A 27,741-nucleotide genomic window follows, 5' to 3' on the forward strand; every position below is an offset into this window, starting at 1 on the left:
ATCCTCTCCATCCCTCATTAATTTACTCCCCAGGCTGGTTTGCTCTCCCTGGCACGACACTTTCTGGTGGATATTCCCACTTTTATGAAAAGCTTTTCCCTAAAGGCATCGGGGAATGGATCAGCTCCAGGCTGCTCCTCCCTGGAGCCCTCAGGAGCAGCTGGGTGCTGCCTGTTGGTCAGGAGCAGGCAGGGAATACTGGGAATATCCCGCTGGCCAGAGGTAAAGTTTTGTTACATTCCTTTCGTGGGAAAGAGCTTTAAATGAGAAGAGATGATTAAAATGGATCAATGGCTTGCACTGGTATGGTAAAAAAGATAGTTTGTCTAGCTGGCTTAGACTGAGATGGTTTGTAGCCAACTGTAAGGCAGCTCCTTTTCTGTAGACTCTTTTTTTGTTAATTACTTAGGATTTTCAGCTGCATTGAATGGGCAAAATAAATCGTTTTGCAGACTAAATCTAATAGTTTTGCAGAAAAAAATTAATAGCTTTGCAGAAAAAAATTAATAGCTTTGCAGAAAAAAAAATTAATAATAGTTTTGCAGAAAAAAAAATAATAGTTTTGCAGGAAAAAAATAATAGTTTTGCAGAAAAAAAAATAATAGTTTTGCTGCTCCTGCTGCAGCCAAGAGCTCCTTGTCCTGCGCCAGGAGCAGCCCGGGGTCAGTCCAGCTCGCTCCCGGGGCCAGCCCCACACGGTGACACTGGTGGTGTTTCCGATGGGCGGGCTGATATTTAAAACATCCCATGGAAAAGCGGGTTTTTCCATGGGGAACGCGCGTTCCTCAAGTGCCACCTGCCGTACTGCCGGCAGCAGGACGCGGCGGCGGGGAATCCTCGCAGCAGCCTCTCGTGCCTCATTCCAAACTGCAGCCCAGCCCTTGCCCGGCGGCAGGGGAACACAGCTCCGTCCTTCCCGATGGCTGGGGACATTCCCCGGGTGGGAATGCGCAGAGCAGAGCGGCGCCCCAGCTTTTATAAACAAACAGCGGCAGCGCTGTCATCTCCTCCTCACCTGGGAGGGGGTAATGAGAACCAGCTCCAGGTGAGAACCAGGTGAGAACCAGCTCCAGGTGAGAACCAGGTGAGAACCAGCTCCAGGTGAGAACCAGCTCCAGGTGAGAACCAGCTCCAGGTGAGAACCAGGTGAGAACCAGCTCCAGGTGAGAACCAGCTCCAGGTGAGAACCAGGTGAGAACCAGCTCCAGGTGAGAACCAGCTCCAGGTGAGAACCAGGTGAGAACCAGCTCCAGGTGAGAACCAGCTCCAGGTGAGAACCAGGTGAGAACCAGCTCCAGGTGAGAACCAGCTCCAGGTGAGAACCAGGTGAGAACCAGCTCCAGGTGAGAACCAGCTCCAGGTGAGAACCAGCTCCAGGTGAGAACCAGGTGAGAACCAGCTCCAGGTGAGAACCAGCTCCAGGTGAGAACCAGGTGAGAACCAGCTCCAGGTGAGAACCAGCTCCAGGTGAGAACCAGGTGAGAACCAGCTCCAGGTGAGAACCAGCTCCAGGTGAGAACCAGCTCCAGGTGAGAACCAGGTGAGAACCAGCTCCAGGTGAGAACCAGCTCCAGGTGAGAACCAGGTGAGAACCAGCTCCAGGTGAGAACCAGCTCCAGGTGAGAACCAGGTGAGAACCAGCTCCAGGTGAGAACCAGCTCCAGGTGAGAACCAGCTCCAGGTGAGAACCAGGTGAGAACCAGCTCCAGGTGAGAACCAGCTCCAGGTGAGAACCAGGTGAGAACCAGCTCCAGGTGAGAACCAGCTCCAGGTGAGAACCAGGTGAGAACCAGCTCCAGGTGAGAACCAGCTCCAGGTGAGAACCAGGTGAGAACCAGCTCCAGGTGAGAACCAGCTCCAGGTGAGAACCAGGTGAGAACCAGCTCCAGGTGAGAACCAGCTCCAGGTGAGAACCAGGTGAGAACCAGCTCCAGGTGAGAACCAGCTCCAGGTGAGAACCAGGTGAGAACCAGCTCCAGGTGAGAACCAGCTCCAGGTGAGAACCAGATGAGAACCAGCTCCAGGTGAGAACCAGCTCCAGGTGAGAACCAGGTGAGAACCAGCTCCAGGTGAGAACCAGCTCCAGGTGAGAACCAGACGAGAACCAGCTCCAGGTGAGAACCAGCTCCAGGTGAGAACCAGCTCCAGGTGAGAACCAGATGAGAACCAGCTCCAGCAGCAGATCCCCGATGGCTCCTCCGCAGGATGTGGCTACGAGAAGGAGGGAGAGGATAAGAACTGCCAGGAAGGCAATTGCTGTACACAGCACGCAGCAGGGACTCCTGGGGAGTGCTGGGCCACTGGCAGATCACAGCCAGTCCAGCAAAAAGCAGCAAGGGGAATACCAGAGCTGGTTTGAAAGGAGATACCAGGAGAGCACTGAGGATGGGCAGAGCCCTGGCACCCTGGGGACAGCCAGGGAGCAGAGGACGATGTCCCAGTGCTGGCACAAACCCACCCACAGACCATGGCACGGGTCATTAATGCAAATAAAAATATTTATTTAAATAACGAGCTGACTCGAACACTCCCACACTGATCGTTATCCCAAAGTGTCCTTCAGATCTTGGGAAAGGTTCATGCCCAGAGGGTGCTGGCACTGCCCAGATCCCCAGGAACGGGCACGGCCCCGAGGCTGCCGGAGCTCCAGGAGGGTTTGGGCAGCTCTGCCAGGGATGCCCAGGGTGGGATTTGGGGTCTGTGCAGGGCCAGGAGCTGGGCTGGGTGATCTTTAGGGTCCCTTCAGCTCCGGATATTCCTGACTGTGACTCTGTGGTATCTGAGCGCTCTGTTCCATCGGGATGTCACCGGGACCGTGGCCAAGGAAAACCAGCCCAGGCTGGGATGTTTGTGGCAAGGAGGCTCTGCGGGGCTGCTCTGCTGGGGAGGGAACACCCGAGAGCTTCCGGTGAGACAGGGGCACAGACAGAAACATGAACGGGCTGGCGGCCAGAGGAGATTAAACCCTTCAACCCAGAGCCACCCCTGCCATGGCAGGGACACTGCCACTGTCCCAGGTGCTCCAGCCCCAGTGTCCAGCCTGGCCTTGGGCACTGCCAGGGATCCAGGGGCAGCCACAGCTGCTCTGGACACCTGAGCCAGGGCTGCCCACCCTGCCAGGGAACAATTCCTGCCCCACTCCGCTTCCCTTTCCCTTTTCCTGTTCATATTCCTTTTCCCTTTTCCCATTCCCATTCCTATACACTTCCCCTTTTCTTGTTCCTTTTCCCTTTTTCCCATTCCCCTTCTTTCCCCTTTCCCTTTCCTTTCCCCTTTCCTTTTCCCTTTCCCTTTTTTCCCTTTCCTTTTCCCCTTTCCCTTTCCCTCTTTCCCTTTCCCTTTCCTTTTCCTTTTCTTTTCCCCTTTCCCTTTCCCTCTTTCCCTTTCCTTTCCCCTTTCCTTTTCTCTCTTTCCCTTTCCCTTTCTCTTTTTCCCTTTCCTTTTCCCCTTTCCCTTTCCTTTTCCAGTTTCCCTTTTCCCCTTTCCCCTTTCCCATTCCTTTCCCCTTCCCTTTCCCTTTTCCCGCCCTCTTCCTCAGATCCCCCTCACGCTCCCCCTCCCCTCCGCCAGGGGGCGCTCGCTCCCCGCTCGCTCCCGCGGGCTCCGCGGCTGAGGCGTCCTCGGCGCTGCCTGAGCGGAAGGCGCGCGGGGCGGGGCGGGGCGGGGCGCAGGCGCGCGGCGGGACAGCCCGCGCGGCGCAGGCCCCGGGTCCTGCGCGTGGCGGCGGCGCTCGGCCCGGCCCGGCTCGGCCCGAGATGGCGACCAAGAACTTCCGCGTGAGCGACGGCGACTGGATCTGCCCCGACAAGAAGTGAGGGCACGGCCGCCAGCCGCGCGGGGCGGGCAGCGAGGCAGGGAGCGGGACCGGGACAGGCGCGGGGGCGCCGGGAGCCGCGGCCGCCGGCTCGGGGGGCCACTCGGCCCCGGCCCGGCCCGGCCTCAGGGAGCTGGCGCTTGGCGTGGGACGGAGTGGGGTTAAATTGCGGCGCTCGGGGGGAGTCCCCGGCGTTCTGCGCGGGTTCCGGCTCCGCTTAATGCCGGCCCTCGTGCTCTGCTCCGTGCCCAGGTGCGGGAACGTGAACTTCGCCAGGAGGACGAGCTGTAACAGATGCGGCAGAGGTGAGTTCTCGGCTGCCTGCTCCCCCTGTTCCCCGTCTCCTTCTGCCCCGGGAAACAGCACTAAAATTCCTGTCGCACGCACCCCCTGTTCCCTCGTCTCCTCCTGCCCCGGGAAGCAGCGCCACCAATTCCTGTCGCTCCCGAAGCTGTTTGAGAAGCCCCCGTGTTTTTGTTACAAAGACCCTGCGGTGTTCCCGGTGAGTGCCCAGGCTGCCGTCTCAGGCGCTCTTGTGTCTCTCCCCGCAGAGAAGACGACGGAGGCCAAGATGATGAAGGCGGGCGGGACGGAGATCGGGAAGACGCTGGCCGAGAAGAGCCGGGGGCTGTTCAGCGCCAACGACTGGCAGTGCAAAACGTAGGCTCGGACACAGGGCTCCCGCCTCTCCCTGGGAATTCCCTGTGCTGGGGGCAGCAGGGCTCCCAGCCCCGGGCAGTGCTCTGGAGGCTCAGACACAGGCTCCCACCCTGGGAATTCCCTGTGCTGGGGGCAGCAGGGCTCCCAGCCCCGGGCAGTGCTCTGGAGGCTCAGACACAGGGTCCTGCCTCTCCCTGGGAATTCCCTGTGCTGGGGGCAGCAGGGCTCCCAGCCCTGGGGCAGTGCTCTGGGTCAGTGCTTCATGTTGATTCACAGAGCAGCACAAACGGCAGCGCTGCCCAGGAGAAAGGCCAGGTGTGACAAGCTGAGACACTGCCCAGGTTCGGAGGGATGTGGAGATGGCACTGCCACCCCCATGGCGTTGGGAGGTGCCGCCTTCCCTGGCAGGGTGGGCAGCCCTGGCTCAGGTGCCCAGAGCAGCTGGGGCTGCCCCTGGATCCCTGGCAGTGCCCAGGCCAGGCTGGACACTGGGGCTGGAGCACCTGGGACAGTGGGAGGTGTCCCTGCCATGGCAGGGGTGGCTCTGGGGGGCTGTGGTGTCCCTTCACACCCAAACCAGCTGTGGCTCTGGGATTCTTGGGTGTGGCAGTCCCGGTGGGCACCTGGCCTGGCACCAGCAGCTCTTCCTTCCCAGGGCAGGGAGCAGAGCTGGGAAGGGGCTGAGCCCCAGGAGAGGCTGGGGGAGCTGGGAAAGGGCTCTTCTGTGCAGCTCTGCTCCTTCCCTGCTCCTGCCCGTGGATTTGACATCTTCCCACCTTTGTCAGTGCTGTCACCTTCCCGAGTGCTGTGTCCCCACCTTTGTATTCCCAGTCTGAAGGGTAGCCTTTCATCCCAGACTGAAAGATAACATTCCCAATCCAAGGATAACCTTTCATCCCCAGTCTGAAGGATAACCTTTTATTCACAGATTGAAGGGTAAGGTTTTATTCCCAGACTGAAGGATAACCTTTTATTCCCAGTCCGAAGGGTAAGGTTTTATCCCCAGTCTGAAGGATAAGGTTCTATTCCTATCTCAAGGATAAGGTTTTATTCCCAGTCTAAGGGATGTTTTGTTCCCATCTAAAGGATGTTTTATCCCTAGGCTGAGGGATGTTTTATTCCCAGTCTGAAGGATAAGGATTTTATTCCCAGTCTGAGGCATGTTCAATCCCCAGTCTGAAGGATAAGGTTTTATTCCCACCTGAAGGATGTTTAATTCCCACCTGAGGGATGTTCAATCCTCAGTCTGAAGGATCAGGTTTTATCCCCACCTGAAGGATGTTTAACCCCCAGTCTGAGGGGTGTTTAACCCCAGTCTGAGGGATGTTCAGTCCCAGTCTGAGGGATGTTTAACCCCAGTCTGAGGGATGTTCAGTCCCAGTCTGAAGGATCAGGTTTTATCCCCACCTGAAGGATGTTTAACCCCCAGTCTGAGGGATGTTTAACCCCCTCCTGAAGGATGTTTAACCCCCAGTCTAAGGGATGTTTAACCCCCAGTCTGAGGGATGTTTAACCCCCAGTCTAAGGGATGTTCAGTCCCAGTCTGAAGGATCAGGTTTTATCCCCACCTGAAGGATGTTTAACCCCCAGTCTGAGGGGTGTTTAACCCCCAGTCTGAGGGGTGTTTAACCCCCAGTCTGAGGGGTGTTTAACCCCAGTCTGAGGAGTGTTTAACCCCAGTCTGAGGGATGTTCAGTCCCAGTCTGAGGGATGTTTAACCCCCAGTCTGAGGGGTGTTTAACCCCAGTCTGAGGGGTGTTCAACCCCAGTCTGAGGGATGTTCAGTCCCAGTCTGAAGGCTCAGGTTTCCGTCTCTGTGTCCCCGCAGCTGTGGCAATGTGAACTGGGCGCGGCGCTCGGAGTGTAACATGTGCAACACCCCCAAGTACGCCAAGCTGGAGGAGAGGACAGGTGAGCTGGGCTGCCTCGGGCGCTGCACTGCTGCCAGAGGGGGCTGTGGGAATGACAGTGGCCGTTCCTTGTTTTCCCTGACCGGGCACAGTTCACAGGAGCAGGTTCTTGGCCTCGGTGTCGGTGCTGAGGGAAGCGGTGGCTCCCACTGGGGACTGGGGAGCGTTCAGCCTCAGCTGCCCCTGGGCTGGATCTTGATGTCAGCACTTTGGAAGCAATGTTTAATTAATCTGCAGAGGCCTCCTGCGGGCTGGCCGTGTTCAGATAAGGCTGTTATCTGCTCAGGAGGGCTGGGGCTCAGTTTCAGCTCTCCTGGGGGAAGCGGGGCAGGATCTCCTTACAGCTCCTGCATTCTCCCCTCTGCGCCTGGGATCAGGCAGGGAATCCACTGCAGGAGCGGAGCAGGGCAGGGAGTTTAGAGCACAGGCTGGAACACTAGGGCACAGAAGTAAAGGAGCCTAGAGAGGAGCACAGAGCTTATTATTCAAAAGGAAAAACAATATTGCAGTATTGAGTATTGTGAAAATAGTAAAGGATGTTAAATAATACAATCATATTTCATATAGTTATTATAATTGTGAATAATATAGCCACATATTTATATTTAAATAACTTATTGAAGTACTTAGTGCTTAATTAAGTTGATAAATACCTTTAGTGGTCCTAATCCATTATTTTAATTGGATTTGTGAGAAACTGCATTTAATAAACGTGCGTGGGAACAATTCGTGTTCCTCCTGAGATCCTGTTACGTCCTTGCGGCAGATTTGTAATTCCTTGAGGGTTTCCAGAGCCCTGTGGAGGTTTGTGTGCTGCAGGCTGAAGGCAGTGTGTTGTTTTGCCCCTTTCTCAAGGCTATGGAGGAGGATTCAATGAGCGGGAGAACGTGGAGTACATAGAGCGGGAGGAGTCCGACGGGGAGTACGATGAGGTAAGGGAGGGGCAGGGGTTGCTCTGGGGATGCTCTTGTTGTGGTTTCTAAGGGTATCCCATAAAACTGAAATGCAGATTCGTTCATCTCTGGAAGCTCATTGTCCCCCAAGACGAGCGTCTCTTGGAAAGTTCCTTGTTGCTAATTGATATTCCATAGTGCTCCCCTTTCCCTTGGGGCAAGATCCTATTTAAAATTGATGATGATTTATTTTCTTGTAGAAGTGTTATCAAAAATACAGCTGGTGATTGTTTTTGATTAAATCTTGTTCTAATCCTTTCACAAAATTCCTCAGTTTGGGCGCAAAAAGAAAAAGTACCGAGGGAAGCCGGTGGGTCCTGCCTCCATCCTGAAGGAAGTGGAAGACAAGGAATCTGAGGGGGAGGATGAGGAGGATGAGGATGAAGATCTCTCCAAGTATAAATTGGATGAGGTAGGATGGTTTGTCTTGAAGCAGTTTTGAACCATGATTTCAGTGCTGCCCAGGAGCAGGGGAAGGGCTGGTCAGTGTTTTCAGCTGCCTTGGAGCAGAGCTCTGGCGATAACGGTGCCCAGAGCTGCTGGAGGAGATGTGCACAAGCTCTGCTTTGTTCTAAATACCTGCACTCAGAAATGGGCAGTTCCTGAAATCATCAGTGACAGGCCTGCCTGAGATCAGAACCCAGAGCTCCCAGATCTTTATTTGGAACCTGGATGTGTGGTTACCATGTATAGCGACTGCTCTTGAGTTTTCTTCCTAGGCTTTTAAAGCCACATCAGATTTAATTTTTATAAAATGAAATAAAATATTCTGAGGGTTTTTTTAATCTTTTCTGAGCAATGTGAGTGTCACTATTGGATTCTCCACATCTTTGGGCAGCAGCCCTGCAGAGGCAGGTGCAGGTGGCCGTGTTTTACACAGCACTCACCAAGCTTTGCATATGTGATCTGTCTCTGCAGAGCTGGGCTTTGCTTAGAGATTCTGGGGGTGCAAATTCCTTCAAAGTAAGTGGTAAAAATGTGTCTGTGTGCTCATTAACTTGATTAAATAACAGAGGGGGGTGTTGCAGGGTTTTTATTACTATGGTTGAACCAATTTTCAGTCACTCTTTACTGCTTAAAGTTGTGGGGTCTCATTAAATTCCGCTCAGTTTTCAAAGGCCGGGATAAGGAACAACTGGAGGGCAGCTGAAAGCATTGCCTGAGTTTGCTGTGTTGTGCCTGTGGCAGGACGAGGATGAAGATGACGCTGACCTGTCCAAGTACAACCTGGATGCCAGTGAGGAGGAGGATGGCAACAAGAAGAAGAAGGCGCCGAGGCGCAGCCGCTCCAAGTCGCGCTCCTCCCACTCGCGCTCGTCCTCGCGCTCATCCTCTCACTCGAGCTCAAGGTCTAGGTCCAGGTAAACGGGTACAGGTCCAGGGTAACGCCAGGCAAAATGTCAGTATCTGACTTCCTTATCTACTTTGTTTGATCGCCTTACAGTTGTGTGATGATGTGAATAACTCTCCCTTTACAGAGGTGGTGGTGCGGTGCCTGAGCTGCAGCAGGGAGGCTCCGTGGGCTTGTGGCTTGTTTTAGTGATTTAAGTTGATGTTTGGGGAAATCCTTCAAAGACATGGAATAATGTCATTTGTTTTCAGGTTTTCGGGCTCGTTGGCCGTGTGTGGTTCTGTCGTTGGACAGAGGGGGGCACTGCTGGAGTGGGAGGAGGTGGCGGAAGAGGCAGTGACAATGCAGCCCAGGCAGATTCAGGGAAAGGACACAGTGGGAATATCCTGGGAATAAAGACAAGAAACTTGAACTTGAGCTAATGGCAAGTGACAGAGTTTTAAACGCAGTGGCAATGTTGTCAGTGCATTCCCATCGATGTTGTCAGAACCTTCCCATCCCTGGAACTGTCCAAGGCCAGGCTGGACAGCACTTGGAGCAGCCTGGTCTGGTGAAAGGTGTCCCTGCCCATGGAACAGCAAAATGAAATGAGCTTTGAGGTCCCTCCCAACCCAAACCACTCTGGAATTCTCTAATAACACTGAGGCTTTATAGGGGACCTCACAAAGGTCTGCTGGGCAGGCTTAATCTCCCTCATTGCTGTTTAAATTCAGTAATAAATGAACAGTTCAGTCAGTGCTTTGAAATGGGGTGATGTCAATATTGGAGCTTCTGAGCTGCCTTACAGCTCATGGAGGAGGACCCTGATAATTCACAACAAGCTCCCAGGGTCATTTATTAAATTCACATTTGTAAAGTTCAAGTTTCTTGTAATCTTCCCAGCTTCATCATTGCCCCTCTGTGCTCTCAGGGCTGTCACTGCCCAAATGCTGCAGCCCCAGCCTGTGGCTGGGCTTCTCCCATCACTGTTGGCTCTTGCTCCTGCTGCCTGCTCAGTCCCTCACTGCTCAGAGCAGTGTGAGTGCAGTGCTGGCTGGGAGGCTCCAAGGACACTCAACAACTCACCTGCCCTTAACTTTGGTCATTAATTCACAAATATTAACAGTGAAGTAGAAAGTAACTTGTGCTAATTGAGATTTTAACTTCCTCTTGAACTTTTTGCTTTTAGCTACAGATAATTGGAAATACCAGTTACCATTTGTGGATGCTTTTTTTGCAGATTTAAAAAGGTTTAAATGTATTTCCTAGCTAGGAAATGTTCACACCACTGTGTCCTGCCCAGTAAAATGAGAAAGTTGTGGTAACAGTTTAAAACTCAGAGGCTAACGGCAAATAGAATATATTTTACCTGAAAATATTATTAGAATTTGTTTTCAATGCTTTTGTTGCCCGTGGTTGCTGGAGCCTGCTGCCATTGTTAAATTCCTATTGTGGTTTGTGCTTTAGAGAAAAATCCATCAGTGAAAAATTGGGAAATAATTGTGGCCAGTTACGAGTTGTGTTGGATATGGCAGTATTTTAGCCCCACTTCATTTATAATGCAGGGGAAAATCTTTATGAAAATATGAAGGTGATTACAAAGTGCTTGTGAGAACTGGCTGGGGGAAATTGAGCTGCCCAATCCTAATGCTCTCATCTGCTCTGCCCTTGCAGGAAACTGATGGGTTTCCAGTTAAGGCACAAATTAAAGCATTGATTTCATTAAATAATGAATAGATAGGAAGCTATTTCTTTTTGCCAGACAACTGCAATCCTGTTTAATTGTTGTGCTTTGTTTTAGGAACCATAATCTAAAGCTGACTTTGTAATGTTCTTAATGCCGTGTAGAAGTGTCTGGTTTAAAGTGCGCTGTGGCGATGCTGGGGCAGGGGGGAATTGGCATTTTAGGACTCAGACTGTGTTGCTGCCTCGTGTCTGCTGCTCTCAGGAGCAGTAACTCCGCTAAATGCAAGTCAGGCACTGGAAAAAGATCTCCCGTGTTGTTGCAGGTCCCATTCCAGGAGTTCTTCCAGTTCCAGATCGAGATCGCGCTCCAGCTCCAGGGAACAGTCCCGGTCGCGTGGGTCCAAATCCAGGTGAATGAGGTACCAGCCTGTCCCTGCACAGACACAGGGCACAGGTGCCGCTGCTCCGGCCCCACCGTAAGGCTGTGCTGCTCAGACAAACATTAACTGCTTTTTATCTTGGAAGTCAGACCTGCTGGGTCTCTGCACCGGGTGTTGCCACCACGGCTGTGTTCGCTGAGGAGCAGAGGTTTTGGTGCAACAGGTTAAGTCTGGCCTAAGCCGGACGAGCGGACGCCACCGAGCTGCAGTGGAGGAAGAAGGATTTGAGTGCATGGTTCCCTGCTGCAGGCATTTGGGTGCTTTTCCTGTTTCCACTGGGGCTGCTTGAGCTGGAGGAGCGTTAGAAGTGCCACTGTCCTTCTGGTTTTGTGTTCAGTGAGAATTCTGCATCTTCCACGAGACAGGGCAGCCGTTCCTGAATGAACCTGGGGGATCGTAGGAACACGTGGGTAGGAAATGGTGGGAGAGGCTGAGAGCACTCAGAGTGATCTGTGTAGAGCGTCACTGAGCTGGGCAGGGCACAGGATCAAAAGCACATTTGAGGTGTCCTTGCACAGGCTTTCCATTTGCAGAACATTCCCTCTGTGGTGGAATGAAGGGCTGTCCCTTCTCCATGCATGCAGAGAATCCCAAAATTCTAAACGAGGTTGGGAGGAAGGATCACAAATGCTGCCATCACCCCTTGGGGGCAGGGACGTGCTGTGGATTGTCCTGTAAGGGTCAGCACAGGATGGAATCCATGCTTTTGGGAAGAGGAACGGTGTCCCTGTGCCTCGCCAGAGGGGCACTGCGTTCCAAGAGATCTTTTTAAACATTCTGACTCTATTCTGAGAGGCTTTTTGCGGTATTTTGGTTGAGGAAGGTTTTATTCTCTTCACAACTGTAGTTTGAGTCTGTAAGTGTAACAGTTGGCTTTGTTACAGTTTGGTCAGATGAGCATGCAGTGGGAAATGCCCATTAGGATAAAGTGAACCATGGTAAATCAGCTTTAGATCTCTGCTTCCCAGCTTATTGTGATGTGTGAATTTACCTGCTGAGGAAGGTCCTTACAGAGGCAGCTTCCCAGCAGCTTCCCAGTGCTTTTTTGCCAAAATGGCTCGTTTTGGTGAATCCAAACCATTGGTGGTCCATTTATCAGGAAACACTGCTTAGCAGAATTTCTTAGGCAAGCTGCCCTGGCAGTAGCAGTGCTCTTGGCAGAGTAAGTATGGAAGCCCCTGGTGTTTATTTTCCACACCCCTGGAGAAAACAGAGTAGTGAAACATGAGTATGTTCATGAAAACTGTCTCTGCTTGTTCTGTCTTTGTGCCTTCTCCACGATCGCAGAATTAAATGTGGTTTATTTCTCAATCAATAAAGATCCAGCTCCAGGTCCTACAGGGGGTCTTCCACCCCAAGGAAAAGATCTGGCTCCAGCTCTCGCTCCTCGTCTTCCCCCGAGAGAGGCAAGAAGCGAAGCCGCTCTAGATCCTCTTCCTCTGGTGATCGCAAAAAAAGGCGCTCGAGATCACGGTCACCCGAAAGGTTTGGGTTTATGTAGAATAAGAATGGCTGTATTGACATGTGTGATGGTTTACTGTAGTTATCCAAGGACTGAGATTCTCTGGGAAGCAATTGAATCTGAGCAGTTATTCTCATATTATACAAGTAGTTTCCTCACTTGCCCTACTCTTACTTTTGTTAACCCCTCTGTAATTGCTTTTTTTTAATAATTTTCCCCCCTCCAATGAAATTCCTCCTGGTAGGAGCATGTTCTGTATAAAGACCACCTGGCTCACCCTTCTTTCAGTGTGTGACAGTGTTGATGTGTTCATTATTGAATTATTTCCTTAAGTAAATACTGCATTGAAATAGAAACTGTATTCTACTCTCAGTATTAAACTTAGACTTTTAGCGTTAAATTAGCGGCTTAAAGTTACTTGTATATTCTTGTAAGGCCCCATGAGATATACTTGGCTTCCAGCTATGGTAGGATGCTGCTCAAAGTGGGTGCCAGGATGAATCTGAGCTCATTTCTGTGCATGCTTTCTCCATTTGTATCTTGCAGACGCCGCAGATCTTCCTCCGGATCCTCCCATTCTGGTTCCCGTACGAGTTCTAAAAAGAAATAATGTGTAAAAGCTCACACTTACAAAAACCCACCAAAATTCCAGTCAGTGCATGAGACATTTTTAAGAAGTTGGTGTCTTACTTGGTCAGAAGTGCTCAATCTGCTAGTAGAGGTGCATGTCTGTCCTGGCTTTCTGGCAAACTGCAGCTTTGTTCATCCATCACCCAAACCCGCAGTAGCATTTTAAGCCATAAACTCCCCGGCACAGGGGGAAGTTCTGTGGTGTGGGAGGGTTTTGTTATTTTTCAAGATCCGTTCCTGGCTCCCTCAGCTGCGGGAGCAGGCTGGGAATGTCCCGGCACAGCTCTTTGTGCGAGGAGGAAGCCGTGAGTTTTGCAGAGCAGGATGGAGCTCCCGTGGGACCAGAGCAGGGGCAGGGCTGGGGGCGCCTGGAGCCTTGGGCCGAGCAGTTTTTGTTTTGCCACGTAGCAGTGCCAGTGCAGATGGACACCCCTCTCTAGCAGCTCAAACCCCCAGTCCATCATGATTCCAGAGGGAATTGGCCTCGTTCCTGGCCAGGGAGGACGTTTGCAGCCAGCACAGTGCTGTGGCTGCGGTGGCTTCCAGAGCCCGGACTCCGGGATCCCTCCTTCCCAGCGGATCGGTTGGGATCTGCTCCTGGGCTGCAGGAGCGTGGAACTGGCTCCTTGGAATCAAGGGAAGCTTCCGCAGGCCGCCTCTAAAATTTCCTTTGGGGCTGACTAAAATTTTCAAGGTATCTTAATTTTATTTTTCTTTAAAAATGAGAACGAATAAACTGTGTAGAAAGTTCTGGCATCTTCAACGTCTTCTTCATCGATCATTCTTTTTCCCTTCGACATAATTTATGGCTTAAAATGCTTTATGGAATCCATTTGAGTATAAAAGTTGGTCTCTCTTGAGCTCCGTTTGGTTAAGAAAGGTTTAAGTTTCTTCAGTGCCATCACAAGGTAAGTATGGTAAGGAAAACTCTTCTTTTTAAGCAAGCAAAGAGCAATATACCTTCATTTATTTCAGTAATAAAACTGCCAGATTTGCTGCTTGTTTTGATAAACTGCACAGAAGCAAACGGAGCAAAATCGAAAAACTCCATTCTGCTTTTTCTTCTCTCTTTTTTTTTTTTTTTCTCTTTTTTTTGAGCCACGTCTTTTGGACTGGTCTAGAAGCAAAATGTTTTTGGTGTAGAGGTATTTTGATAAATCTCTTTGCAGAAAAAAAATGCAGTTTCTTCTTTAATGCTTTCTTTTCTCTCTAATTTCCATGCTAAATGTGTGTAGGTTGCACAAGAGCAGGTTAGTCTGTAACTGTGCCTCTGACGTCCAGCTAAGCTGTAAAACCAGATCAAGTAGACGCTCTGTTGTTAGCCTTGGGTTTTCTTGTGCTTTGTATTCCAATTGTTGCTGTGCTTAACAGACGGGAGGTTTTAACTTTAGCCACTGATAGGCCACAGGCAGCGGAGGAGGAGGAGGATGGTTCATTGGGCTTAGAGAACGTGTAAGGCAAAACGATGCTGTAGACCAGTGTAAATAAAACCTGTGAGTCAACTGTGCTCGCCTGCTTCGTCTTGGGGACACTCAGACCTCCCGGTCACCTGCACTGACCCTGTCCCTGTCACCTGCACAGACCCTGAGTCCTTGTCACCTGTACTGACCCTGTCCCTGTCACCTGCACTGACCCTGAGTCCCTGTCACCTGCACTGACCCTGGTCCCTGTCACCTACACTGACCCTGTCACCTGCACTGACCCTGGTCCCTGTCACCTGCACTGACCCTGTCACCTGCACTGACCCTGATTCCTGTCACCTGCACTGACCCTGGTCCCTGTCACCTGCACAGACCCTGAGTCCCTGTCACCTGCACAGACCCTGATTTCCTGTCACCTGCACTGGCCCTGATTCCTGTCACCTGTACTGACCCCGTCACCTGCACAGACCCTGAGTCCCTGTCACCTGCACTGACCCTGAGTCCCTGTCACCTGCACTGACCCTGTCGCCTGCACTGACCCTGGTCCCTGTCACCTGCACTGACCCTGATTCCTGTCACCTGCCCTGCTCATCTGGCCCGTGCATCCCACACGTTCACATTGTTGCAATCCTTTAGGTCTTACAATTAATTTTTCATTTCAACAGCAAAAGACTCACAAAACTTCCAGGTGTTTTCACAAACTCATGGAATATCTTGGGCTGGATGGGACCCACAGGGCTCATTGATCCACACCCCCAACAATCCCACCCTGGGCATCCCTGGCAGCATCCAAACTCTCCTGGAGCTCTGGCTCCCTTGGGGCCGTGCCCATGCCATGGGGAGCCTGGGTCTGGAAGAAGAACCGTGCCCTGATCACCCTGACCCTCCTCTGGCTGTTCCCTCTGCTCCTGTCCCTGTTCCCTGGAGCACAGCCCGACCCCCCGGCTGTCCCCTCCTGGCAGGAGCTGTGCAGAGCCACAAGGGCCCCCTGAGCCTCCTCTGCTCCAGGCTGAGCCCCTTCCCAGCTCTGTCGCTCCCTGCCCAGCCCGGCTCCCTCTCGGTTCCCTCGGGCTCTGTCCGCTCTCGCTGCCGCTCCGCCTCTCCCGGCCCCGGGGCGGGTCCCGCCCGTCCCTCGCATAAAGCGGCGGCGCGGCGCTGCCGGCTCCGTGCCCGCTCGGTGCCCGCTGCGCAGGGAGGCTGCCGGCTCCGTGCCCGCTCCATGCGGGAGCTGCCGGCCCCGGGATGAGCCCCTGGCAGCAGCGCCCGCCCAACGGCAGCGCGGCCGGCGGGCCGGGCCCGCGGGGGAACGGCACGGCGCGGGCGGCGGAGCGCGGCCCCGCGGCGTCCGCGGCCATCCCGCTGACCATGATGCTGACGGGCGTCGTGGGCAATGCCCTGGCCATGCTGCTGGTGTCCCGCAGCTACCGCGCCAAGGGCAGCCGCAGGAAGCGCTCCTTCCTGCTGTGCATCGGCTCCCTGGCGCTCACCGACATGCTGGGCCAGCTGCTCACCAGCCCCGTCGTCATCTCCGTGTACCTGTCGGGCCGGCCCTGGGCGGCCATGGACCCCTCGGGCCGCCTCTGCGACTTCTTCGGCTTCAGCATGACGGTGTTCGGGCTGTGCCCGCTGCTGATCGCCAGCGCCATGGCCGTGGAGCGGGCGCTGGCCATCCGCGCCCCGCACTGGTACGCCAGCCACATGAGCCCGCGGGCCACCGAGCGCGGCCTGGCCGCCATCTGGGCCGCCGGCGTGGCCTTCGCGCTGCTGCCGCTGGCCGGGCTGGGCCGCTACGCGCTGCAGTGGCCCGGCACCTGGTGCTTCATCAGCGCGGCCGGCGGCAGCGCCTTCGCCGCCGCCTTCGCCGCGCTGGGGCTGCTGTCCCTCGTGGTCACCGGCGCCTGCAACCTGGCCACCATCGAGGCGCTGGTGTCGCGCTGCCGCGCCAAGGCCGGCGCGGCGCAGCCCGGCTCGCGGTGGGGCCGCATCGCCACCGAGACGCTGCTGCAGCTGCTGGGCATCATGTGCGTGCTCTCGGCATGCTGGGCGCCGCTGCTGGTAGGTGCTGGCAGCCGCCGGGGCAGGGCCGGCACGGGGAGGCTCCTGCTCCTGGGGACAGCCGTGGACAGCCCCTCGGGAGGACAGCGGGGACCGGGACGGGGACAGGGACAGGGATGGAGACAGAGCCGGGGGTGCAGAGCGTGGGACGGGTGCAGGAGAGGAGCTGGGAGAGGTCCCCGAGGAGAGCAGAGTGCGGGGAAACCAGCTGCAGGATCCGGAGATAGAAGGAGGAGAACGAGGTTCTTGTGCAGAGAGAAAAGGGATGTGAGGAGAGGAGCTGGGAGAGGTCCGAGAGGAGAGCAGAGCACAGGGAAACCAGCTGCAGGATCCGGAGATAGAAGGAGAAGAACGAGGTTCTTGTGCAGAGAGAAAAGGGGGATGTGAGGAGAGAAGTTGGGAGAAGGACGCTGCAGCCAGATGGGGTTTTAGGGGTTTTTGTTTGCTCCACACCTTGCAGCAAAACTTGTGTCGGTGTTTTGTGAGAAAACGCCCACGCTGTGACTCTGTGAGTGCCTTGTGGCTGGCAGCCCGCTGTGTTTGATTTACAGCAGCCTTCAGGGCTTGTCCAGCCTGGTCTTTAAGGATCTCTGCGTTGCTTTGCACTGTGTTATTATTCCTTCCTTTAGAACCCCTCCTCATGATGTGGGAGTGGGGGAGGCAGAATCCACGTCTCTGCTGTGTGGGACCAAGGCACACCCAGGGGTCTGGAATCCCAAAAGGCTGGGTTATTCTATCAAGAACTGGTAGGATTTTAGGAAAATTCCTTCCTGGGCTCTCTGAGCAGGATGGGCTGAAGCAGGTTGAGGGAATGCTGAGGTTATGTGAAAGGTTCTTTCTGGCTGGAGAACGAGTTTTCTCCGTGTCCTGTCACCCCTGGGGGTTCCACCAGCCTTGCAGCATGAGAGCCCTGAGGTGGGGGAAGCGTTTCCCCCTCCCTCATAAGCAGGTAACTCAGTGAGGAAGCAGGGATTCCGCTTGGTGGTTTGGTGCCCTGGGCATTTCTGTGGTTTCAGAGGCAGGAGTCAACGCACAGGCACCAGGGATTTCAGCAGCACTTCCCTTCCCTCGGCAGCAGCAGCACTCGGAGGTGTGGAACGTCTTCTGTGGGGTTCTCACAGTCCAGACTCATGGCTGCAGGGGTGTTTTTACAAATACACCTCCGTTTTTATACATAAACCTCCATTTCCACGCTCCCCAACTTGTTCTGTGCACCCCTGAAGTGCGGGTCAGGAATTAGAGACCAGATTTTTGGAGAAGTGACCGGGGAGAATGAATGCAAATGCCTTTTCAGTGAAAGTCAGCTCGTAGCAATCGTTTAACCCGTAGCTGCAGCACTCAGCAGTTGTAGGAAACGGAGCTGAAATGGAAATCTGGCGCTTTACAGGGGAGGTTTTTTTGTTTCTGTGTGTTTTTTTAAAGACATCTGAGTTTTGTAACTGAGAACTAATGGATCCTGGCAGCTGCTGCTGTGAGGTAAACAACGCCCTTGCCACACACGGTATTTTTAGAGCTGATCTGTTGATGTAAACGACAAAATCAAATGTGATTTAGCAGCAGAGGGAAAGCTCTGACATCGTGGCTGTGCTCTGGAGGGCTCCTTGGAGTGTGCTGTGTGTCTGGCTCTCCGCTGCCTTGGGAAGGAGGGAAGAGAGCAGACGGTGCAGGAATTGTTTCCTTTTCCAAGCACGCAGGAGGACTCACAGGGAGCCCCTGGGAGAACACCCCACTGCAGGGTGGCGTGGCTGGTTTCCAGCTCACACTGACCTGTTTGTTTTGGAGCCCGTGCTGACAGGACACAGGGAATGGCTTCCCAGGGGCAGGGTTAGATGGGGTACTGGAGGGAATTCCTGGCACAAGGTGTCCAGAGCAGCTGGGGCTGCCCCTGGGTCCCTGGCCAGGCTGGACACTGGGGCTGGAGCAGCCTGGGACAGTGGGAGGTGTCCCTGCCATGGCAGGGGTGGCACTGGGTGGGATTTGAGCTCCCTCCCAACCCGAACCAGTCTGGATTCTGGGATACCCCTGAGCTGGAGGAAAGCAGACAAATGACCCCCGAGGTGAAATGGAGCAAGCTGTTCCTTGATTTCACAGAAACGCCGCTGCGGCACAACCTGGAATTATAATAATAATAATAATTTTGGAGTTCCAGCTACAAAGTTATTCCTTCCCAGAGTTGTTCCCAAGTTATTTAAAGCCAAAATGCTCAGAAGTTCTGCTGCTCTTCCTGTTAAAATACTTCTGCTCCTTATCCCTCCTGGCAGACAGAAATTACAGACGTATAAAACCACACTCATGATAACAGTAAAGTTTTGGCTGCTCTTGTTGAATAAATCCAATCATCAGCATTTTGAGCCAGATTTTTAATGGCATGAATTATGTTGACTTTATTCCACCTGATGTCGTTCCTCTGCCTTGTGCAGGCTTTTAATCCATTTAGAAGACCAATACAGGCCATGATAAACAACCTCTAATGATATCAAACAAACAAAATTTCCAGTAGAGCAGCTGTTGGCCCAACAACTGCTCCAATAAAGGGATATTACATAATAAAACCAGAACTGAGCAGCGGTTGTGTGCTTGGGAAATGTATTTTTATTAGCCTGGTGGTTTTGGAGCTCCATCTAAAAAAGAGATGGCAGAGTCTGGGCAGGGCCAGTGTGTGAAGAGCCAGGGAAGGGGTCAGGTTCTGGCAGTGTGGGTCTGTCTGGTGCTCCAGTGGCTCCTGGTGTGCTCTGGGTCTGTAGCCATGTTTTTACAAAGCTCTCCATCCCTGTTTTCACAAGGCTCTATCCACAGCCACTTCGGTCAATGAAATGTCGTGGGTAGAATCCTCAGCTGCTTCTGTTTAAAGAAACAAAAACAATCCTGTGCTGTCCACGCTGCGCTGCCCTCCAAGGTCAACACATGGTTATTGATCTGGCACCCAGAATATCCCTTTGAGTGGAAAAATCCTCCCTGGAGCCTCTGCTCCCGGTCACTGCGGCTCCGGCTGTCCCAGCCTGCGGGGACAGCAGCAGCCCAGCTGTGCCCTTTGTGGTGACACAGCTCCGAGGAGGCTTCCTGTGGGATTGCAGGTTGGCCTGGCTCTTTCCAAAGGCCGGCACTGGCAGCGATTCCCAGCGGCTCTGCTCCCTCGGGCTGCTCCCAGCAGTTTTGGGGCTGGCTGCCAGTTTATCTGGGGCTGGAAGGGCTGGGCAGAGCTGGAGTTGCCCATCTGGGGGTGCATCCATCACCCTGGCACTGGCAGCACACCCAGCACGATGGGCAGCCCTGCTGGGAGCACACCCAGCACGATGGCAGCACGATGGGCAGCACGATGGGAGCACACCCAGCACGATGGGAGCACACCCAGCCCGATGGGCAGCACGATGGGAGCACACCCAGCATGATGGGAGCACACCCAGCACGATGGGCAGCCCCGCTCCACAGGATGCCAGGCAGCACGCTCAGACAGCCAGGGCCTCCAGGTCATGCCCAGGAACAATTTGCAAGCAGAAAAAGGTTCTGTAAAAGGCAAATGAGGTGTTGAGGAGCCCTCCCACTGAATCCCTTACAGGCAGGGCTTGGGAGGGACCTTAAACTCATCCAGTTGCAGGGGAAGGGACGCCTTCCGCCATCCCCGGCTGCCCCAAGCCCTTCAGGGGCGCAGGGGCAGCCGCGGCCTCTGTGCAGGGCAGGCAGCCAGCAGCCCCTGACGGTGTCCCCTGTCGCTGTCCCTCGCAGGTGACCATGCTGCGGATGGCGTCGGAGCAGGCGGCCGGGCCGTGCCGGGGCGGCTGGCAGCGCTGGGAGCCGCGCCGGGAGTGCACCCTGCCGCTGACGGCCGTGCGCCTGGCCTCCCTCAACCAGATCCTGGACCCCTGGGTGTACCTGCTGCTGCGCCGCATCCTGCTGCGCAAGTGCCGCCAGGCCGCCAGCGCCGTGTCCCACTGCTCCAACGCCGAGTGCAGGGACAGGGACAGGGACAGGGACAGGGCCCTCACCCTGTCCGAGGAGATCCGCCGCACCGCGGCCTGACGCTGCGCTGTGGCCTGGGGGACATCCTGCAATGGCCTGAGGGACACCACCACGGCCTGAGGGACATCTGCGATGGCCTGGGGGACATCCTGCAATGACCTGAGGGACATCCTGCAACGGCCTGAGGGACACTGCACCACGGCCTGAGGGACATCCTGCAATGGCCTGAGGGACACCACCATGGCCTGAGGGACATCCTGCAATGGCCTGGGGGACATCCTGCAATGGCCTGGGGGACACTGCACCACGGCCTGAGGGACATCCTACAGTGGCCTGAGTGACACAGCACAGAGGCCTGGGGGACACCACCTGGCCTGAGAGACATCCCACAATGGCCTGAGGGACACCCTGCAATGGCCTGAGGGACATCCCACAGTGGCCTGAGGGACATCCTACAGTGGCCTGAGTGACATCCTACAATGGCCTGAGGGACACTGCACCATGGCCTGAGTGACACTTCACCACGGCCTGAGGGGACATTCTTACAATGGCCTGACGGGACACTCCACAGCGGCCTGAGTGACACTGCACCACAGCCTGAGGGACATCCCGCAATGGCCTGAAGGGACATTCCCACCGCTCTGGGAGCTGCAGCCACCTGGAAACCCTCCTGGGAATCTGCTGCGTGCTGGCACCCCCTCACGGTGTCACTGCTTGCATCCACAGTGCCAAGTTCTTCCTGCAGGGTGCCAGATGTGCTGGGATACAGCAGGACAGGACACTCCGTGGTCACTGGGGGCTGAGCTGCACGAGGGGATGAGGACATCCCGTGGTCCCTGCAGAGGGAGGACATTCCACGGTCACTGCAGACAGGATGAGGTCATCCCGTGGTCCCTGCAGAGGGAGGACATCCCATGGTCCCTGCAGACAGGACGAGGACATCCCATGGCCACTGCCACTCGTGGCTGAGATGCACAGTGGGAGTCTTGTGGGCCTAAAGCAGAGCCTGAGGGGGCTTCTCTTGTTTTAAGGTGGGAAAAAATTGCTTTCCTGACAGCCAGCAGATTGTAGAGAAGGAATCACTGAGGGGACTCCCTCCTGAGAATGTTTAATACTGACATCATCTCCTTCAGACAGTCCTTCCTCTTTTCTGGAGGGGCAAGGGGACACAGGGAGTAAAACCGCAGGGAATAAGGAAAAAAGAGAAATTGGACTGGATTTCAGTGTCTTAAAACTGAGCAGGGGTGGTGGCAGTGATGGAACCTCCATCCCTGCCAGGAACTGAGGGCAGCACGGGTCTCCTGAGTCACAGATGTGTCCTGATAAGCACCCATCCACGTGGCAGCTGAAGGGAGCTTGAGGAGGATCAGCACTGGGGCAAGGGGAGAAACCCCTGATTTTTCCCTGTGGAATGCCCAGGCAGGCTGGAGCTGCTGCTCGCACAGCACCCTCAGGGCTGCTGGGGGCACAGGGAGAGGGGCTGCTGCTCATCCTGCCGGGAGCAGTGGCAGGGCCTGCAGAGCCAGAGCCACTGCTGCCCCGGAGCTGTTCTCCCGGGAAATGCCCTGCCAGGGGCACCAGCAGCAGCCAGTGCTGCGGGAGGAACGGGCATGGCACTGCTTGTTCCTGCCGTGCCCTGCAGAGTGGCCAGAGCAGAGCTTTTGATCTGCAGCAGACTGCAAGCAGGGGGTGGAAGCGTGTGCGTTTGTCAGGTCTTTTGCCAAAGAAACTCCCATGGTTTAGTTACAAACTCAGTTCCAATCCATTTGTGCCACATCTGAGGCTTACTTTTTAAGAAGCTGTGTCTTAATGCATTTTCTTCGCCCTTTTGGAGCTGACAGCCTCTCATGTCTCCTGCTTTGTGGCCTTTGGGGTGAAGTTAAATGCAAATACAATGAAATGCAGCTGATATTCCACGTGCCAGGCACTGTGGAATTCAGGGATCTTAGAGGCAAACGAAGTCCTGCATCCGTGAGGAATTTCTTGCACAAAACCTTTACTTTTACTCTATTTAATTTGTTTATAAAAGTAACTCCTCAGCAAAGAATCTGTGCCTTCACTTCTGTCCTGCACTGTCCGATTCTTGTCCACATAAATCTGATTTCATCCAGGTGATGTCTGAGTCCAGCCTAAAAGCCAAGGTTTAGCTTCAATTGAAGACCCAGCCTGAAACTAATGGATTAAATGCCTTTTTTAGTTAGAGTTGCTGGACCCTGCTCTGTGCTGAGCTACTCCTGGGTGTAACAACTGCAGGTTCAACAGTGCCTCAGTTACTGGGTGGTGCTTTAAGGGAAAATACAGGCTCTGTCTGCTTGAAAAAGCACCTTGCTGGAGTCAGACTGCTTTGTTGGAACGATCTGGGGCTGGAAAAAGCCTGTGCTGTGCAGAGGATCCCTTTTGTTCCCTCTGTGTACTTTTCCTTTGGGAAAGAGCTCAGCAGAGCCGCTCACTTGTGAAATATGTCGGGATGACCTCAGCCGCCTGCATCAGCCCTGGCCGGCGCATTCCTGGCTCCCAGATTGGCTGGGATCGGGCTGGGATGGAGAGGAGTCCTGGGAGGAAGAGGGAATCCACCCCTGTGATCCGCTCCCTCACAGGAGGAGCAGGGTGCTGTGTCTGAGCACCATGGATCCCGCATGGAAAACCGGGAATGCGACACTGGGAAGGGCCCTCCCGCAGACTCAGGGCAGCTGGCTCTTCATACGGGCCTGGTTTCACTCCAGGTCACGTAAAACAGTGAATATTCACAGTGTTTGGGATGGGCACCTCTGTCCCTCGGTGCTGGGGCAAAGGGAAGAAGCTGCTTCATCAAAGTGGGAAGGGATGGGAGACTTGTCCCAGTGGGAAGGGATGGGAGCTTTGTCCAAATGGGAAGGGATGGGAGCCTTGTCCAAGTGGGAAGGGATGGGAGCTTTGTCCAAAGGGGAAGGGATGGGAGCCTTGTCCAAGTGGGAAGGGATGGGAGCCTTGTCCAAGTGGGAAGGGATGGGAGCCTTGTCCAAGTGGGAAGGGATGGGAGCCTTGTCCAAGTGGGAAGGGATGGGAGCTTTGTCCAAATGGGTAAGGATGGGAGCTTTACCCAAACGGGAAGGGATGGGAGCTTCCCGTCTGTTTGCAGGAGAGGAGGAGTGGGAGCTCTGCCCTCCAGGCACGGCTCTGTGAGGGGCTGCCCTTCCTAAACCCCATCCACGGAGCTGAGGGGCTCCTGGGAGCTTCCATTCCCGTGTTCATGGCGCAGGGAGCTGTGTTTGTGGCGTGTTTCTTTAAATGCCTTTTCAGCCTGCTCTCTCAGCGTTGTTCCTCTACCCGAGGCGTTTTGGGAGCCGCGGGGCACGGAAGATCCACCTGGAGATGATGGTTTGCCTGCGAGCCGCTGCTGTGTGTCCCAAAGCCGAGCGGGTTGGACCAGCGAGACCCTGGCGTGTGCTGGGCTTCTGCGGAGCTGCTGGGGTGGGGCCAGAGCAGATCTTATCTGCCCGGTGATCCAGGAACTACCTGTGGGAGCTGCTCTGCTGGGAATTCCAGCCAGGGATCCCCTGGGGAGCACAGCACCTGCACCCCGACCCCAAAGCAGCCCGGGATCCATGGGGAGAGCAGCACCTGCACCCTGACCCCAAACCAGCCAGGGATCCATTGGGGAGCACAGCACCTGCACCCCGACCCCAAACCAGCCAGGGATCCCCTGGGGAGCACAGCACCTGCACCCTGACCCCAAACCAGCCAGGGATCCATGGGGGAGCACAGCACCTGCACCCCGACCCCAAACCAGCCAGGGATCCATGGGGGAGCAGAGCACCTGCACCCTGACCCCAAACCAGCCAGGGATCCCCTGGGGAGCACAGCACCTGCACCCCGACCCCAAACCAGCCAGGGATCCCCACTGGAACACAGCACCTGCACCCCGACCCCAAACCCATCTCAGGCTCTGCAGTGCCCCAGCAGAGATCAATCAACTGCAGCAGCCCTGCCAAGGCTGTTCCCATGTTTTTATCCCACTATTCCTATTATTTTACTGGTTTTTTGCATTTTGGAATTTAACAGGAACTTTTGGAGCTCCTCAGGCAGGTTGACACGGGGGAGCAGCACTGGGATGGGCACCCCAGCCCAGCAGAATGGGAAATCCCTGATTGCCGTGGGGTCTGAACTCACACAGGAGTTCCAGGCAGGCAAATCCCGAATTCCTGAGGCTGGAAAAGCCCTCCCAGACCACTGAGTCCAACCTGTGACCAATCCCCAGCTTGTCCGCAGCCCAGAGCACTGAGTGCCACATCCAGGCCTTCCCTGGACTCCTCCAGGGATGGGAACTCTGCAAAATCCCAAATTAAATTTCCCAGGTGACGGCAGGAGCACCTGGAGCCAGCCCCAGCCCCCACTGAACAGCTGGGTTTGAGTTTCCCTTCATCAGCTCGATCTCAGATTTTTTAAAAAGAGCAACAAAAAGCAACACAGAGCCCGGGTGTGAAAACGAGCAGAACGCAGAGAGCTGTGAGGGCAGAGGCAGAGCTGGGACCACAAAAGGCAGATCTCTCTGATCTCCAGCAGGAAGAGCCTGAGCTGATAGGTTTGCTTGCCCAGAGACAGCAGAAAGCTCCCCAAAATTGTGCTGTCAGGACACACAGCTGCTTCAAGATGCACCAGGCTCTGCCCAGGGTTACAGGAGCCTTGGAGGGATCCCACAGAATCCCAGAGTGGACTGGGCTGGGAGGGAGCTTAAATCCCACCCAGTGCCAGCCCTGCCATGACAGGGACACTGCCACTGTCCCAGGTGCTCCAGCCCCAGTGTCCAGCCTGGCCTGGGCACTGCCAGGGATCCAGGGGCAGCCCCAGCTGCTCTGGGAATTCCATCCCAGGGCCTGCCCAGCCTCACAAGGAGGAATTCCTAATTCCCAATATCCCACCCATCCCTGTGTTCCAGAAGTGTGTTTTCCAGGATCACACCCCGCTCCAGGTCCTTCATGGAGTTCCCACCCGCTCCAGTGCCTGCCCTGGCACATTTCCAGGGCTGTTGTTGAGGGCTGCAGGGCTGGCCAGGTGTGTCCAGGCTGGGCTGCAGCTCCCCAGGGCTTCCTGGGGCCGGAGCCTGCCAGCAGTTCAGGCTCTGCAGGTTCCCGCTGGCCGCCACGAACTGCAGCTTTTCCCTGCACAGCCTGGCTTACAAATTAACTCTGCTGCTGCTGCTCCACGGCCCGGCTGGCCCCGGGCAGCAGGAAGCGAGGGCAGCACCTGGGCAGCACCTGGGCAGTGCTGGGAGAGTCTGTGCTGCTCCTGCTGCTGCAGCTCCATCCCAGCCCTGCATCCCAAGCGCTTTCCCTGCTCCCCGTGGGCAGTTCTGCCCTTCCCAGCCCTGCTGCCATCCACAGAGAGCCCTGGGTGTCCCCCTGGATGTCCCCCTGGGTGTCCCCCTGGATGTCCCCCTGGGTGTCCCCCTGGATGTCACCCTGGGTGTCCCCCTGGATGTCCCCCTGGATGTCTCCCTGGGTGTCCCCCTGGGTGTCACCCTGGGTGTCCCCCTGGATGTCCCCCTGGGTGTCCCCCTGGGTGTCCCCCTGGATGTCCCCCTGGGTGTCCCCCTGGATGTCCCCCTGGATGTCCCCCTGGGTGTCCCCCTGGGTGTCTCCCTGGATGTTCCCCTGAATGTCACCCTGGGTGTCCCCCTGGATGTCCCCCTGGATGTCTCCCTGGGTGTCCCCCTGGGTGTCCCCCTGGATGTCTCCCTGGGTGTCCCCCTGGGTGTCCCCCTGGATGTCTCCCTGGGTGTCCCCCTGGATGTCTCCCTGGATGTCTCCCCTGAATGTCACCCTGGGTGTCCCCCTGGATGTCCCCCTGGATGTCTCCCTGGGTGTCCCCCTGGATGTCCCCCTGGATGTCCCCCTGGGTGTCCCCCTGGGTGTCCCCCTGGATGTCCCCCTGGATGTCACCCTGGGTGTCCCCCGGGTGTCCCCCGGGTGTCCCCCTGCTCCCTGCTGCCCACGCTGGCTGTCCTCAGCCAGACCCCCACGCTCCCTTTGCTGTGTCGGTAATTCCTGGGAAGCACGGCAGGAGTTTTCCATCCAGCTGCTGCGGGGGCTTTGGGAAGGCACCTCGGGGTCATCCCGCCGCGGTGAGGGGAAGAGCCCGAGCGCTGGGGGGGCTCCGGGGGCTCTGTCCCCGCTCCAGCACGCTGCCTGGTGTGCTCCTGCCCGTCCCCAGCGTTCCCCGAGCGAGCAGGGAGCAGCGGGGGTGCCCGTGCCGCCCTCCCTGGGCTGGCCAGCGCCGCTCCCGAGCCAGCCCTGCCCGGCTGCCCCAGCCCCAGGCCGGCTCCGGCTCCCTCCAGCTCTGCCTTCCCTCGCAGCGCTTCGGCTTTTCCAGGGATGAAGCCAAAAGGAGAATTAATCCTGAGCTGGGCCGGGCTTGTCAGCGAGACAGAGCAGCCCCAGCAGTGAGGGGGGAGCAGGAGCTGAGCCCCCCCTGCGCTCCAGGGCACAACATGAAAGAGCTGCTCCGAATACGAAACGTGTCAAATATGCCCAAATGCATTTTGTAAAAGACAATGTATTTATGTTTGGGGCTGCTTTGTTTGAAGAATCCTGCGTGGCCAGGGATAGAAGCCCCAGTTATTTCTGTTTCTGTAAACACAGTGGTTGGACAGACCTCGCCCCCCCTCCCCACACAGGCCGTTTGCTCCGAGCAGCCACAGCTCTTCCATGCATCCATCAGGACACGTCAGCTCAGCCTTTGTAACGGCTCTGGGGCTGGCAGATGAAAGGAAGTGTTCATCCCCTCTTGGAGTGCCTTTCCAGGGTGTCATTCCCAGCACTTGGTGGTTTATGTGACAGGTTGCCTTTTGCCTGATGTGTTTGCAGCTCCCTGGCTCTGAGCAGGCCTCAAGGAACAGAGACAAACACAGCCTGGAAACCCTCTGCCCACATTTGGGCACGGCTTTGTCCCGTCCTGGCCTCGGGGGGAGGCCAGAGCCTGGCAGTGCCACCAGGGAGCCGTGCCCAGCCCCACCCGAGGGAGCCGCGCGTCTCAGCAGCGCCCAGGGCTGAGCCCTGCACGATGCCCAGCCCAGAGAGGGCTCGCTGAGCCAGGGCCGAGCCAGGGGGCTGCACCCGCAGGGGTTTGGGCTGGCAGTGCCCTGGCACAGAGCCCGGCCACCCCAGGGCATCACCCCGGGAGGGGAGTGCTCCCAACCCGCCTGGATGCCAGCCTCCCTGCACCCTTCCCACGTACTGTTCCTGGGGCTGAGAGGGGTCTGCAGCCTCTAAAGGGCACAACTTTCAACACTCAAACCCAAAGGAAGGGTCTGGCGACCTGTGAATGCCACAGCTTTAAACATTCAAACCAAAGGAAGGGTTTGGGGACTTGTGAATGCCACAACTTTCAACACTCAAACTCAAAGGAAGGGTCTGGGGACCTGTGAGTGCCACAATTTTAAACATTC

General features: G+C 55.6%; 2 protein-coding genes across 2 annotated transcripts; both read left to right on the forward strand.

Moving 5' to 3' along the window:
• Positions 1-3,670: 3,670 nt before the first annotated feature.
• ZRANB2 (zinc finger RANBP2-type containing 2) lies at positions 3,671-14,392 on the forward strand. The gene is made up of 10 exons (XM_038144757.1): positions 3,671-3,811; positions 4,067-4,119; positions 4,366-4,474; positions 6,303-6,385; positions 7,240-7,316; positions 7,612-7,749; positions 8,526-8,698; positions 10,677-10,763; positions 12,114-12,278; positions 12,802-14,392. The coding sequence occupies exons 1-10, from the start codon at positions 3,756-3,758 to the stop codon at positions 12,863-12,865; spliced, it is 1,005 nt and encodes a 334-aa protein (XP_038000685.1). The 5' UTR covers positions 3,671-3,755; the 3' UTR covers positions 12,866-14,392.
• A 912-nt stretch (positions 14,393-15,304) lies between these two features.
• PTGER3 (prostaglandin E receptor 3) lies at positions 15,305-20,380 on the forward strand. The gene is made up of 2 exons (XM_038144941.1): positions 15,305-16,361; positions 20,085-20,380. Exons 1-2 carry the CDS (start codon positions 15,549-15,551, stop codon positions 20,376-20,378), a joined length of 1,107 nt encoding a protein of 368 aa, XP_038000869.1. The 5' UTR covers positions 15,305-15,548; the 3' UTR covers positions 20,379-20,380.
• Positions 20,381-27,741: the final 7,361 nt, after the last annotated feature.

The sequence above is a fragment of the Motacilla alba genome, chromosome 8 (genome assembly GCF_015832195.1).
Source record: "Motacilla alba alba isolate MOTALB_02 chromosome 8, Motacilla_alba_V1.0_pri, whole genome shotgun sequence".
Classification (NCBI taxonomy): Eukaryota; Metazoa; Chordata; class Aves; order Passeriformes; family Motacillidae; genus Motacilla; species Motacilla alba.

Bases quoted from the DNA above. Each gene is read 5' to 3' on its own strand.
- PTGER3 (XM_038144941.1), top strand. From the start codon at position 15,549: ATGAGCCCCTGGCAGCAGCGCCCGCCCAACGGCAGCGCGGCCGGCGGG. The intron at 16,362-20,084 runs GTAGGTGCTGGC...TGTCCCTCGCAG, and splicing joins CATGCTGGGCGCCGCTGCTG to GTGACCATGCTGCGGATGGC.
- ZRANB2 (XM_038144757.1), top strand. From the start codon at position 3,756: ATGGCGACCAAGAACTTCCGCGTGAGCGACGGCGACTGGATCTGCCCC. The intron at 3,812-4,066 runs GTGAGGGCACGG...CTCCGTGCCCAG, and splicing joins TGGATCTGCCCCGACAAGAA to GTGCGGGAACGTGAACTTCG. The intron at 4,475-6,302 runs GTAGGCTCGGAC...GTGTCCCCGCAG, and splicing joins AACGACTGGCAGTGCAAAAC to CTGTGGCAATGTGAACTGGG.